Here is a 12,751-nt window from a genome sequence, read left to right on the forward strand (position 1 = left end):
TTGCACTCTTCTCAGGTTCTACAATGTCCTTTTTGACCAGAGCTGTCCACAATGTTCCAAATGTGGCTGCACCATAAATGTGTATAAAGATATAATATTAGATGAGCCGCAAAGATTTATTTAGAGTTTCAGACCATCTCCACCTCACTTAAAATGTGACATCTGTCTTCACCCAAAATCTCATTCCCATTGGCTGTTTTGTTTCTCCCCACCACCACCACCGCCCCCTTTCCTAGGTTGCTCTGGACGTGATAGAAGAGATATGCTTCGAAATGGGACTGCGGCGGCCAGAGGCCTTTGATGAATACGTAATTTTTGCCGTTACCAACAGAAGTGAGTCTAGTCAGACTGCAGAGGAAATAACACAGGAAGTTGCCTTATACCGAGTCCGACCTTTGGCCCATCTAACTCAGTATTGTCTACACTGACTGCCAGCGGCTTCTTCAAGGTTGCAGGCAGGAATCTCTCTCAGCCCTATCTTGGAGATGTCAGGGAGAGAACTTGGAACCTTCTGCTCTTCCCAGAACGGCCCTATCCCCAAAAGGGAATATCTTACAGTGCTCACACATCTCCCATTCAAATGCAAACCAGGGCAGACCCTGCTTAGCAAAGGGGACAATTCGTGCTTGCTACCACAAGACCAGCTCTCCTCCCACAGACCAGCTTTCCCTCTTGCGTTTGTTTGCCAAGCACTTCTGCACTATGGACCCATGCTGATTTAATAACCATTCCCTCTCCTTGGGCTCTGTGGTTCTGTCAGCACCCTCACCAAACTACAATTCCCAGAATGCTTTGGAGGAAGCCATGACATTAAACCATTGTATAAAACCAATATGTGTACATAGCATAGGTCACGGGATCTCAATTTGGGTCTCCAGGTGTTGTTGGACTACGTGTCCCGTCATCTCCAGCCACAATGGCTGAAGGACCCTGGGAGTTGTAGTCCAACAACAGCTGGGGACCCAAGGCTGAGAACCCCTGGCATAGATAGTCCCCAAGTCCTGTTTGCAGCAGGGGAAAGCAGTCTTCCTTCAACTGATTGTTCCTGTGGCTATTTCTGTTGAAATGCGAAGCTGTATCTGGAAAGTGTCTACTGCCACCTCTTGGTACACGAATGTAAAACCAAGAGTGCATGTGGCAGTTTTCAACCAAAAAGGAGCAACATATTCCATTTTGCAAATATTCTGTCTCCTGTTTTCAGAGGTCAACCCGGGCCTTGGGTGGATGGGACACCAGATATGTGGGCTTCCATAGGGAGGGGCCATAGCTCAGTGGCAGATCATCTGATTTGCATGCAGAAGGTCCCAGGTTCAAATCCTGACATCTCCAACTAAAAGGAATCTCAGGGAGCAGGGCTGGGAAAGATCTTGGGGAACATAAGAAGAGCCTTTCTAGATCAGGCCCAAGGCCTACCTTCCCCATACCCTGTTTCCCATTGAGGCCAGCCAAGTATCTCTGGGGAACCCACAAACAGGAGATGAAGACAATGCTTGTAAGTTGTTGGACTCCAACTCCCATCAGTCTTCAGCCATTAGCTGAGGATGATGGGAGTTGTAGTCTGAGAACACATGCTTTAGTGGGCTCACTCGGTTTGTGTCTGTCTGATGCTCAACTTGCATATTTATAAATAAACCAAACTTTCACCAGAATGTCTCCAGGGGGCTCTCATAGGAACATAAGAAGCTGCCTTCTACCGAGTCAGACCGTTGGTCCATCCAGCTCAGTGTTGTCTACACAGACCGGCAGCGGCTTCTCCAAGGTGGCAGGCAGGAGCCTCTCTCAGACCTATACTAGAGATGCCAGAGAGGGAACTAGGAGCCTTCTGTGTGCAAGCATTCAGATACTCTTCCCAGAGCATCCCCATCTCATGGGAAAATCTCACGGTGCTCACACATGTAGTCTCCCATTCAAATGCAAACCAGGGTGGACCCTGCTTAGCAAAGGGGACAATCCATGCTTGCTACCACAAGCTCCTCCAAAGGAAGCCAAAATGCTGGCCAGAGCTGCGTCCCTGCAGGTTCTTGCCACTCGGGGAGCAGTGGCCATTCAAAACCGATCTGTTGGATTTCACTTCCACAGATCAGAATGTCCGGCCTTTGAACAAAAAGGAGTACATCCTGGATGTCACCATGGAAATGGAGAACGCAGAGAGCAGCTACCTCTTCTGGTACCGGCGTGTCACCTGGACCCAGCCGCTAAAATTTGATAATGAGCTTTATGTCACCATGCACTACCATCAGGTGAGGCTTTTCAGGAAGACAGTGCAAGAGAGTTTTTGGAGAGAAGTTTAGAATGGGGGGGGGAGTTTCCTAGTCCACTCCCAAATGACTCAGTGGGGGGGTCTCTTGTGGCCTTCATGAGTGCCACATATCAGAATGGCAAAGAGGCAAGTTTCTCTTTCTCTCTCTCTCTCTCTCTCGTACGTGCATACATTTTTACGCTGCCCAGCTAGGGACCTAAGTGTAGTTGCTGAGCAAAGAGTCACCTTTTAAAATTTTAATTGTTGTTGTTGGCCTCCCAGAGACGTACGTTTGGGTGGGGTATAAATTTGATGGATGGATGGATGGATGGATGGATGGATGGATGGATGGATAGATGGATGGATAGATGGATGGATGGATGGATAGATAGATAGATAGATAGATAGAAGTCTGCTTTAAAAGGGCAGTCCTTCTGGTGTCTACAAAAGACTGGGACAGTTCGCTAAGAGACCAGCCAAATCAGCAAAGAGATTACAGGGTAGTGTGTCTCTCTGCACCCTGGAAAGAGCTGTATTGATGCTAAGGATTATTACTGCTGTCGTCATCAGGTGCTACCCGATTATCTGAAGGGGCTGTTCAACACCCTCCCACCCATGAAGCCAAGTGAACAACAGCTCCAACAGATCTCCAAGCTGGCCGCTCTGCAGCACCGAGCGAAGGATAGCGTCTGCCTGCCCACCCTGTAGGTGCCTCTGCTGTATAGTGGTAGTATCAAGACCCCAGATCCGGGAGCCCACCCATTGAGGAACAAGGCAGACAGTTCAAGGGGTGAGATGGGGTAGGAAGATCCTACGGTCCAGAGCCTGGGTTATCTCTCCCCACTGGGACCTTCCATGCCAAGAAAACCCTGGGGAATCTGTACCATCACCCACCACCACCACCTGAAGCATGACCCCACCTTCATTCTCTGCCTCAGAGGAATCCCTTGAGGATCCACCAGCCCGAACAGTAGTGCTGCTGGAGCCAGCACTTAGAAAAGTACCATATTTACCTGAATTGAAAACAAGATTTCCCCCCAGTTAATACCTGTTAAATATGGTGTGTCTGTGTCTGTGTCTGTCTGTGTTAGATTCAGAGTCCTCTTCTATTTAGGTAAATATGGCAGACAAAGCCCCTTTAAATAATAGATCCTTATCCAGGGGCCAATCCACTCCATCTGGGTGGGGCCAGATAGAGTGGGACTGATCCACACTATCTGGGCAGCAGTCATAAAAACCAGCCGTCTGCTCCAAGCATCTGCTGGAGCAACATCCATTCTGTGCTGTTATGTCCAGCTTTCTTTTGGTTCCGCTTGGAGCTATCCAAGGTCCTGACCCTCCCCTCCTCCTTTGGAGCTATCCAAAGTCTGTGTCCTTCCCAGACTTCTGCTTGGGCAGAGATGCTAGCTTGGCCAGGAACAGGGTGGGGCAGGGCTGGCCCAGATGCAAGGCATTCATGGAGATGCTTTTCGGGAATAGCCAAAAGGAGTGCCTGTCTGAAATGGCAAGGAGAGTGCTAAAAAGTATTTCCCCCAGTGTTCCCAGTAACGGGATTCTCAGATGTTTCTGACTACAATTCCCACAATCCCCAGCCAAAGGCCATTGCAGCTGGGGATGGTGGGAGTTGCAGTCAAGAACATCTGAGAATCTTTGTTACAGGGAACACTAGTCTCTCCCTCCCCCCCCCCGTGTATGGTCATGGTGGGGCCACTGGTCCTCTGGCTACCTCCTCTTGCTTAGGTATAGAAGAAAGTCTATGGAGGCACTGACCATGTTGTTGTCCTGAGCAGCCTGTGCTGTGACCAATGTTCCCTCTAAGGCAGGCCTGCACAGGCCTGACCCACAGGGACTTTTTAACTGGCCCCCAGGTAGGAATATCCTGTAGCTACACGTCAGCTGGAGACCACCCATGCATGCTTAATTGGAAATACGTCCCACCACGTGCCCAGTGAGGTTTACTCCCAATTAAGCATGCCTAGGATTTCTGCTTGAAAGCAAGAGCCATGTAGGGCGAGGACAGGGCTTTTGGGGGCTGCCATGTACTGCAGGAGCCCCACTGATTCAGCAGGGACAGAACCTATTTTTCTGGCCAATATCCTTGGTTGAAAACTGGAGGTCCCTTGACAGGAGTGAGGGGAACTGACAATTGCTTTCATGAACATTTTTAATAATTAATGGTAACGTGATAATTAATGTGCTAGAAACTGTCCTCGGCCCCCATATACCAAGTCACGGTTGGTTCTGCCCCCTGCTGCATTTGAATTGTGTCCCCCTGCTCTCAAGTGTGCACCCACACTCAAGATGTTTGATGCCCACTCATTTAATTTTAGATCCCGCTCAGGTTGTATCAGGAAGGCCCCACTCTGAATGCACATGTGCACACACCCTGCCTTGATACAGCACAAAACTCATTCTGTGCACGCTTTGCCGGGTGGGTGGGGGCATTAGAGGGAACACGGCTTGTGACTTCTCTTGGTGCTTCTCTTCTCCCTTCAAGACGAGAGGTCCAGGACTACATCCCGCCCCAGTTCTATCGCCTGCTGAAGGCCCAGTCATGGCTGGACATGGTCACGCAGCACACGCAGCAGGCACAGGCCCTAAGTGCCCACCAAGCTCGGGCACAGTTCCTAGGTAAGGCATTGGCTTGCAAGGGCCCAAGGTTGATCAGGAGGGTCAGGCCCACCTCAGCTGAGAAAGCTCCCATGAGGCTAAAGGCTGGGATTTAAGTCACAATAGGACTAGACAGCAAAGGAGGACAGCTGAAGAGGGACAGAAGTAGAATGTAAGAAGAGCCCTGCTGGACTATGGGTCTATTCACATGTGATAAGTAAACTTGCAAGATGTAAATCAACCCAGGCAATTGCTCCTGCAAGGCTGCAGAGTAATTGGGGCTTCTTTTATGAACTTGGTTGTTTCTTGCATATTATAATATGGACTTCACCCGAACTTCAAAGGGCTCCATGCAAATGCATTGAGGGATGAGGGGGAGAGCCCTAGGCGCTGCCAATAACACGGCATGCCGTACAGGACAAGAAATTTTTACCTCTGATACGGAACTTCTCGTATAATATGAGACTGTTGGCAATGCTACTTTGTCCTCTTGCTGAGATGATAACGGTTACTTTGCTGATCATCACCCATCGCTGTTCCTCTCCACAGGGCTCCTGAGTGCCTTCCCCATGTTTGGCTCTTCCTTCTTCTACATCCAGAGCTGCAGCAACAACACCATCGTCTCTCCGTGCATCTTGGCCGTGAACCAAAATGGACTCAACTTCCTCAACAAGGAAACCCATGTAGGTCTTTATGTTGGCATTTGAACAAGCAGTCCCTTCGGACCACTGGCCGTTGGGAAGTCAGTCACTCTAGAGCGGGGGCTCCCAAGGTTGGGACCAGGCATAGTGGCTGGGAATGATGGGAGTTGTAGTCCAGTGACATCTGGGGATCCCTGCTCTAGAGAAAAGGGAATATGAATTCAAGCTGGATGATGGTAGAGATGCAGCCACAGTTCCAGCCTCTCTGATAGGGATGTTCACGAGCCGGTTTGGCGCCTCCTCTGGGAAGCACCGGTGGTGCTTTCAGCGGAGAAGGTTCCTGGATGTAGTATGTGTATAAAGCTGGGGGATTCTCTTAATTTTTCCCCTGACACTTGCTTTATGTCTACGTGGGATGGTCTGTGTGGACAAGAGGCTTTGTGAAATCATGGGGCTTGTTTTGTTGTTGTTTTGACAAATGCATTGCTACTCAGGCTTCTAGGATGACCCTGCCCCCAAGACATGTCCCCCTCCACTTGTGTTCCGTATTCCGGCAATGGAATTTTGGCAACCCTACCTCTGAGTCTTCTTCCTTCACCTTTCCAAACTCTAGCAAGATTCTCCTTCCTCCTTCAGGAACCCATTGTGACATTCTCTCTGAAAGAGATCCAGTCGACGCGCACCCAACGGCCCTCCGCGGGAGCCAGCTACCCCTATGTGGAGATCATGCTGGGAGACTTGATGTCTCAGAGGATCACGCAGTTGCAGCTGGAGCAGGTACAAGGAGTCTCCCAGGACAGTGCAATTCCCTGGCAGAAGAACTGGCCCCCATTTGAGAAGCAGTAAAGATGCAATCCATGCAAGACCTAGTAAAGACACAGTCCATGGCAGGGGTGGTGCCACCATTGGACGAATGGGTTCAAAGAACCCGGGCCGCCACCAATCAGGGGCCACAAGCATGGCACCAGTCACGCCCGCCCGCGTCTGACAATCAGACGCAGGGGGCGTTATTTTGGTCCCCAACAGGCCTTAAAGGCAGGGACAGCCACTCCTGGTCTCGCTGCCAAAACAGCGGGGCTGATCGATTTCCCTCCCAAACAGGGCCACGCAACCCCGTTTAGGAGAGAGATTGGCCCACGTTGCCGGAATGGCTCTCCTTGCCTTTAAGGCAGGGAGAATTGCTCCAGCCCACGCTGCCCAATGCAGTGCAGGCCGATCTCCCTTCCAAATGGGGCTGTGCAACCCCATTAGAGAGGGAGACCATGTCCCTGCATCTGATGTCAGACACGGGGGCGTGGCTAGCTGGGCCCCTGCATCTGACCAGGCCCCTGTGGGCCCCCACATCAGATGCGGGGGGTGGGGCCAGGGGTCCGTGGCGGCAGCCGCACATGGGCCACCCCCAGCCTCCTTCTGCTCCCAGTCCATGGGCCCAGGAGAGTTTTGCAGCCAGCTCAATGCGAGGCACATTTGGGACTTCCTCCTCAGGCAAACTAGGGGAGGAATTTTGCAGGAAGCCAGCAGGGTTTCTCTGGCGGGGTGTGTGGGGCGAGTTCGAGCATCAAGCAAGTCTCCAAAACGGATTTGGAAATTCCTCCTCCAGCAAAAAGTCTCAGGGATTTCAAGGAACGTCCACATCACATTTAGCAGGAACAGCTCTTCAAGCAGTCAGGCTTCAGGTCTGGTGGGGAGGGGCCGGAATCCAGTGATGTGATCAAGGGCAGGCACAGATCCAGATCCCGTTTAATGCAAGACAGGCAAGAGGTCAAGTGCCAAAGGCAGGAACATAGGAAGCTGCCATATACTGAGTCAGACCATTGGTCTATCTAGCTCAGTATTGTCTTCACAGACTGACAGCGGCTTCTCCAAGGCTGCAGGCAGGAGTCTCTCTCAGCCCTATCTTGGAGATGCTGCCAGGGAGGGAGCTTGGAACCTTCTGCCTGAAAGCATTCAGATGCTTTTCCCAGAGTGGCTCCATCCCCTAAGGCAGGGGTGTCAAACTGAGGCCCTCCAGCTGTCGTTGGCCTACAACTCCCATCATCCCCAGTCACCATGGCCAGTAGCCAGGGCTGATGGGAGTTGTAGGCCAGCGACAGCTGGAGGGCCTCAGTTTGACACCCCTGCCCTAAGGGCAATATCTTACAGTGCTCACATATAGTCTCCCGTTGAAATGCAAACCAGGGTGGATGCTGCTTAGCAAAGGGGACAATTCATGCTTGCTACCGCAAGACCAGCTCTCCTTCCTGGTGATACAGAGAGTAAAACATCTGGGTCCTGCGAACAGATTCCCCAGTTCAAGCCCCTGGTGCCTCACAGCCCACAGAGTTATGATAAGACTGCCTTGGACTTCTATTTAGCCTCTTCTTCGAGTGCTCATGGCAGGGCATGGTACGATACAAGACGCAGAAGCCATTCTTGATCCAAAGGCTCACCCTCAAACACAACATGTATATGCAAATATAGGCTTGGTTGGAAACATGACCAAGTTCTGCAAATATGCGTGACTTAACACGATTCTCCTTCCCTCTCTTTCTGTCCCCTTCTGTCTCTTCTCCTGTCTCCTTGCCTTGGCTCTCTGAAGCTTAACACTCAGATGGTAGGTGGCTTGCCCTTGGCATCAGCTTGCTAATATTGTATAAATCGGAATCACACTTTTGAATGTTCAAAGCACACTTCGTTTCCGTTGTCTTGGTGTTATTTATTGTTCCCCTTTGCTCCAACTACCCTGATTTATCAGGGACAGTCTCCATTTTCTGGTACCAGTCCCTGGTAAATGGGTGGTTTCCTGTTCCCATTGTGTGCGTGTGTCTCTGTGCTTGTCTTTTGTTGATGTCTTGCTGAATATCGAGTGTGCTTTGCTAGAGTTGCCATTTGCAGGGCGGGGTGGGAGGCACTGTTCCCTCTAACAAGGATTCCCAGATGTTGTTGACTACAACTCCCAGAATCCCCAGCTGCAATGGCTTTTGTTTGGGGATTCTGGGAGTTGTAGTCAACATCTGGGAATCCCTGATAGAGCAAACAGGGAGGGGGGCGGGTCCATTTGTTCCCCAGGGTCTCTAGAACTTATATCTTGGATTGGGGAGAGGATGCATCTTCTGCAGTGTCGGTGAATGAATGCTTCTTAACTCTAAAGCCTCATCCAGGGCACACTCTGCCCATTTCACATCCAGCAACCAATGAGGACTATTTTGAACCGTTGTTAACCAATGAGGTCATTCTTACAATCAGCCCTACCCAAGTAGGATACGACTGGTCGTAAGAACCACCAGGATCACGACCGATCCTGGTGCTTCTCTGCTGGGTAGCCTGGGTTTTGCAGCTGGGCTAAAAGGGAGGTGGGCAGGCCTCCTACCCCATCGTATGGAAGCACAGGCTGCCGGCAGACAAACTTCCATAGAGCCGGGCAAAAGGAGTGCCCCGCTAGTGCTGAATTCTCCTTTGCACCGTCCTCCTTGCCACTCAGTGCTCGCATGCTAGCTGTGTTGGCATGCGGCACGGGGGGCCCAGGAGCAGCAAGGATCATGTGCTGTTGCCTCTCCCCAGCCCCAGAAGCTAAAGTCGTGTGAGCAACCTTTATGTTTTTAGGATAAGCTTTAACCCCAAGGGCAGCCATCAACCCCAGACATCTTCCTGGCCTGTAAATCGGTGAGAGCAAGCGACTCCAGTTCTTGTCCGCCAGCTTCCACATCCATGTAATGCCTTTTAAAGCCCTCCTGCTTAGAAGAAGCGAACGGTGGGGTGGTGGTGTTCTTTAACTACTATGGGACTGTCCTCCACCCTCTTTCTTTCCTTCCTTCCACAGGGGCTGGAGCTCTGCCGTGTAATTGCCACCCACATGGAAAGTCTGCTGCAAGCCCGAGAAAAGAGACTGACGCTTCCTCCCAGTGAGATTACACTGCTGTGAGCAGAGCGGTCAGGCTCCTCCGACTCTCCCCAAGGAGCCTGCAATTCCAGGAGAGCAGACGACAATACAGGGGTATAGGCAGCTGCCTCTCCACACACACCCCCAGACCTGTTCCTCATCACATGCACTCCCAATTCAAATCAGGGTTGTGCCTCTGACATCCTAGGAACATAGGAAGCTGCCAGATACCGAGTCAGACCATTGGTCTCTCTAGCTCAGTATTGTCTTCACAGACTGGCAGCGGCTCTCCAAGGATTTAGACAGGAGCCTTTCCCAGCCCTACCTGGAGATGCTGCCAGAGAAGAACATAGGAAGCTGCCATATACTGAGTCAGCCCCTTAGTCCATCTAGCTCAGTATTGTCTACCCAGATTGGCAGCGGCTTCTCCAAGGCTGCAGGCAGGAATCTCTCTCAGCCCTATCTTGGAGATGCCGCCAAGGAGGGAACTTGGAACCTCAGATTCTCTTCCCAGAGCCAAGCTCGGACTGGCCCACAGGGCAACAGGGCATATTCCTGGTGCGCCCTACCCCCGTTGCACCCCTGCGCCCCAACTCCCACCCTTAATTACCTATTCTGCTCAAAACCCGGCGCCCTCCCCACATACATCCCACTGCCCTCTCAGTGCCCCCAGTCCAGCCCTGCCCAGAGCAGCCCCATCCCCTGAGGGGGAATCTCTTACAGTGCTCACACATCAAGTCCCCCATTCATATGCAACCAGGGTGGACCCTGCTTAGCTAAGGGGACAAGTCATGCTTGCTGCCACAAGACTAGTTGACCTCTCCACAGAAGGTTCTTGCCTTCTGTGCCTGACAAGAGCTCTAAGTCCTGAGAGGACCAAAGGAAATTATGGTCCTTATACAAAATCAGATCACTGGTCAAGCTCAGTATTGTCTACACTGACTGGCAGCAGCTCTCCACAAGGTTCCTGGTTCACACCCTGGCCACCTGTATTGCATTTTCCACCTATGGCATGGCTCAAGAGTGGCGTTAGGCATACTTGAGAAGAAAAGAGTGCCATTTGGAATCACAAGCTGTATGAACACGTCCTGTGGTTCACTGAAGCATATATGGCTTCAGGCAGGGGTTCCCACCCTGGGAGCTGCAGTCCCACAGTATCTAGGGAGCTGAGTTTGAAGACCCCTGGCTTAATGCGTACCAGGTTTTCAGCTCCTTTTCTTAAGTTGATCAGGTGATTGGTCTGCAAGGGACCAATATGTGCTGGCAATTCCAGTTGGCATTCTCAGATTATTTGTACAGGACAATCTTTATTGCAAATTCTGGCAGGCAAGAGGGTTACTCCTGATTAGAAATTCAATTGGGGATGTCAATTGGTGGTATAACCAATGAATGCCGGAATTGCGTTGCTTGGCCAAAGCAAAATTCCATCAGGTCAGTCAGTGCTCTGTTTCCAGCAGCTGTCAGCCAGATGTTTCTGAAAGCTCAGAAGCAAAACACGATGAACCGTCTGTTGTTTCCTCCCCCCCCCTTCACGGCCCAGGATCCAGCTGTTCGTAGGCACAAGTTGTTTCTAGTGATGCACAAGTTTTGTGGCTGTTTTTAATCCATGGGGTCCTAGTTTCAGGGTATTGCTTTTCTTGCAATCTAGCTCTTTCTTTTTTATATACAGGTTTTAGAACTGGCATTTGTGCCATGGGCCTAGAGAGATGTAGCTGTAACTGATATCCCCCCCACCTCCCACTCTTTGTAATATTTTTGCACTCAAAATGGCTTTTGGAAGAGAGGGGGTTGGGGTTCATCTTTTCTGGAAAATTAAAAATGTCATTTTATGCCAAAGGTTTTTGTCTGGCTGGTATTTGTTGCTTACCTTTCAGGCATTACAATCAAGTTATATAAAGTTCTGGACATGTACACTGACGAGTAAAAGTGGGGGTGAGGTAGGAAGTGGGATGCCCACCCTAGTATAAACAAATGATCTTTGCTTTCTCTCCCTTCTGTGCTGTGCTGGGTATAGATAGGGCCAGTTACTCTCCCCCTGCTAAATAAAGAGGATCACAACTTTAAAAAGGTGTCTCTGCTCAGCAGATAAAGTTATATCTTTATAATATAATATGTTTATAATAAACATATATCTTTATATATGTTATACAATTAAGAGGTTCCAGTCTCTTCTACACGTTGTTACTTTTCTTTTAACAGTTCCTGCCCAACCTTTCCATGTTAAAATAAGCACAAGGCAACTTATAATGAGCAAGCAAATTAAAACCAATAAAACATAACATCAAAACAATTTGTTTAAGAAAATCAGTGGGATTTCTAAATAAATATGCATAGTGAATACGCAAATAAGTTGTGTTTGGCATTCTAATGACAACAGTGATTGCAACTAGGGGACGTAACACACTGTTCAAATCAGAGACAGATAACTTGGTAAAATCTGTCAAGCCCTGCAGGAAGTGATTAATCCCTCTGTTAATTGAGATTGAGTAGAAAGAAAAGGGGATTGGCGGGTTCATTGCAGGCTTCCAGGCATTCGGCAGCCTCTTATTTCTGGTGCTTCCTGTTTTAAGGACAAGAGATCCCGAAAGCATAGGAAGAAATTAGGTCAAAGAGAGACGGCGGATTTCCTCGCTGGCTTTCCATCCTCTTGTCAATTTGGAATTTTTCTGAAAGAAATGCAGTTTGTACAGGAGAGGCTAACACTGCAAGCCTGAATGCGGTAAGTCCTGTTGACTTCAGTCAGATTTATTGCCAGGTCACTGAATTTTGGATGCAACTTCTAAATGAGACAAGCTCTTACGTCATGGTCAACATTTCTAGGGTTGCTCAGTCACAACCTGGAGTACCCTCCTGTTTTTTTCATGGCCCCCAAAGGAGGGTGTAACTGTGCGCCCGCCCCCCACCCCCCCAGCTCTGACATCTTCTCCCTCATTTTGCCTCACTGAAAACAAAAGGGGGGTGGGTGGGCTGAGAACATAGTGGAAGAAGTAGTGGCTGCAGGCCATTAAAGAAAAAGTATAGTTTTCCAGGTTGATGTTCTAGCCACTGTATTTCTACTGCAGGTTTAAAATTAGCTGCTCACTTCTGGGCAAGTTGAATTATCTCCAGGTAACCAACCAAAAGCCACCTAATGGCGCAATGGGGAAATGACTTGCCTAGCAAGCCAGAGGTTGCCGGTTCAAATCCCTGCTGGTATTGATGTGTTTGAGTAAACCAAAGTAACTCCATTTTACTCAAACACATCAATTCCCCCCTCCAAAGTAACTCCATTTTACTTTGGTTTACTCAAACACATCAGTATGTTTCCCAGACTATGGGAAACACCTATATCGGGCAGCAGTGATATAGGAAGGTGTTGAAAAGCATCATCTTATACTGTGCGGGAGATGGCAATGGCAAACC

General features: G+C 49.7%; 1 protein-coding gene across 11 annotated transcripts in view; it reads left to right on the plus strand.

The window, feature by feature from the left end:
- Positions 1-11,945, plus strand: part of MYO15A (myosin XVA) — a 92,397-nt gene extending 80,452 nt beyond the window's left edge. For 9 of the 11 annotated variants that reach the window (XM_053276480.1, XM_053276481.1, XM_053276483.1 and 6 more), the window contains exons 57-64: positions 237-333; positions 2,080-2,240; positions 2,810-2,943; positions 4,737-4,870; positions 5,399-5,532; positions 6,127-6,267; positions 8,069-8,083; positions 9,290-11,185. In XM_053276480.1, coding sequence (XP_053132455.1) covers positions 237-333; positions 2,080-2,240; positions 2,810-2,943; positions 4,737-4,870; positions 5,399-5,532; positions 6,127-6,267; positions 8,069-8,083; positions 9,290-9,391 — 918 coding nt within the window. In that variant the 3' untranslated portion in view covers positions 9,392-11,185. Of the gene's footprint in view, positions 1-236; positions 334-2,079; positions 2,241-2,809; positions 2,944-4,736; positions 4,871-5,398; positions 5,533-6,126; positions 6,268-8,068; positions 8,084-9,289; positions 11,186-11,919 lie in introns of those variants that run through there. The other 2 variants (XR_008312008.1, XM_053276477.1) reach the window with 2 other exon arrangements.
- Positions 11,946-12,751: the final 806 nt, after the last annotated feature.

The sequence above is a fragment of the Hemicordylus capensis genome, chromosome 13, assembly GCF_027244095.1.
Source record: "Hemicordylus capensis ecotype Gifberg chromosome 13, rHemCap1.1.pri, whole genome shotgun sequence".
Lineage (NCBI taxonomy): Eukaryota > Metazoa > Chordata > Lepidosauria > Squamata > Cordylidae > Hemicordylus > Hemicordylus capensis.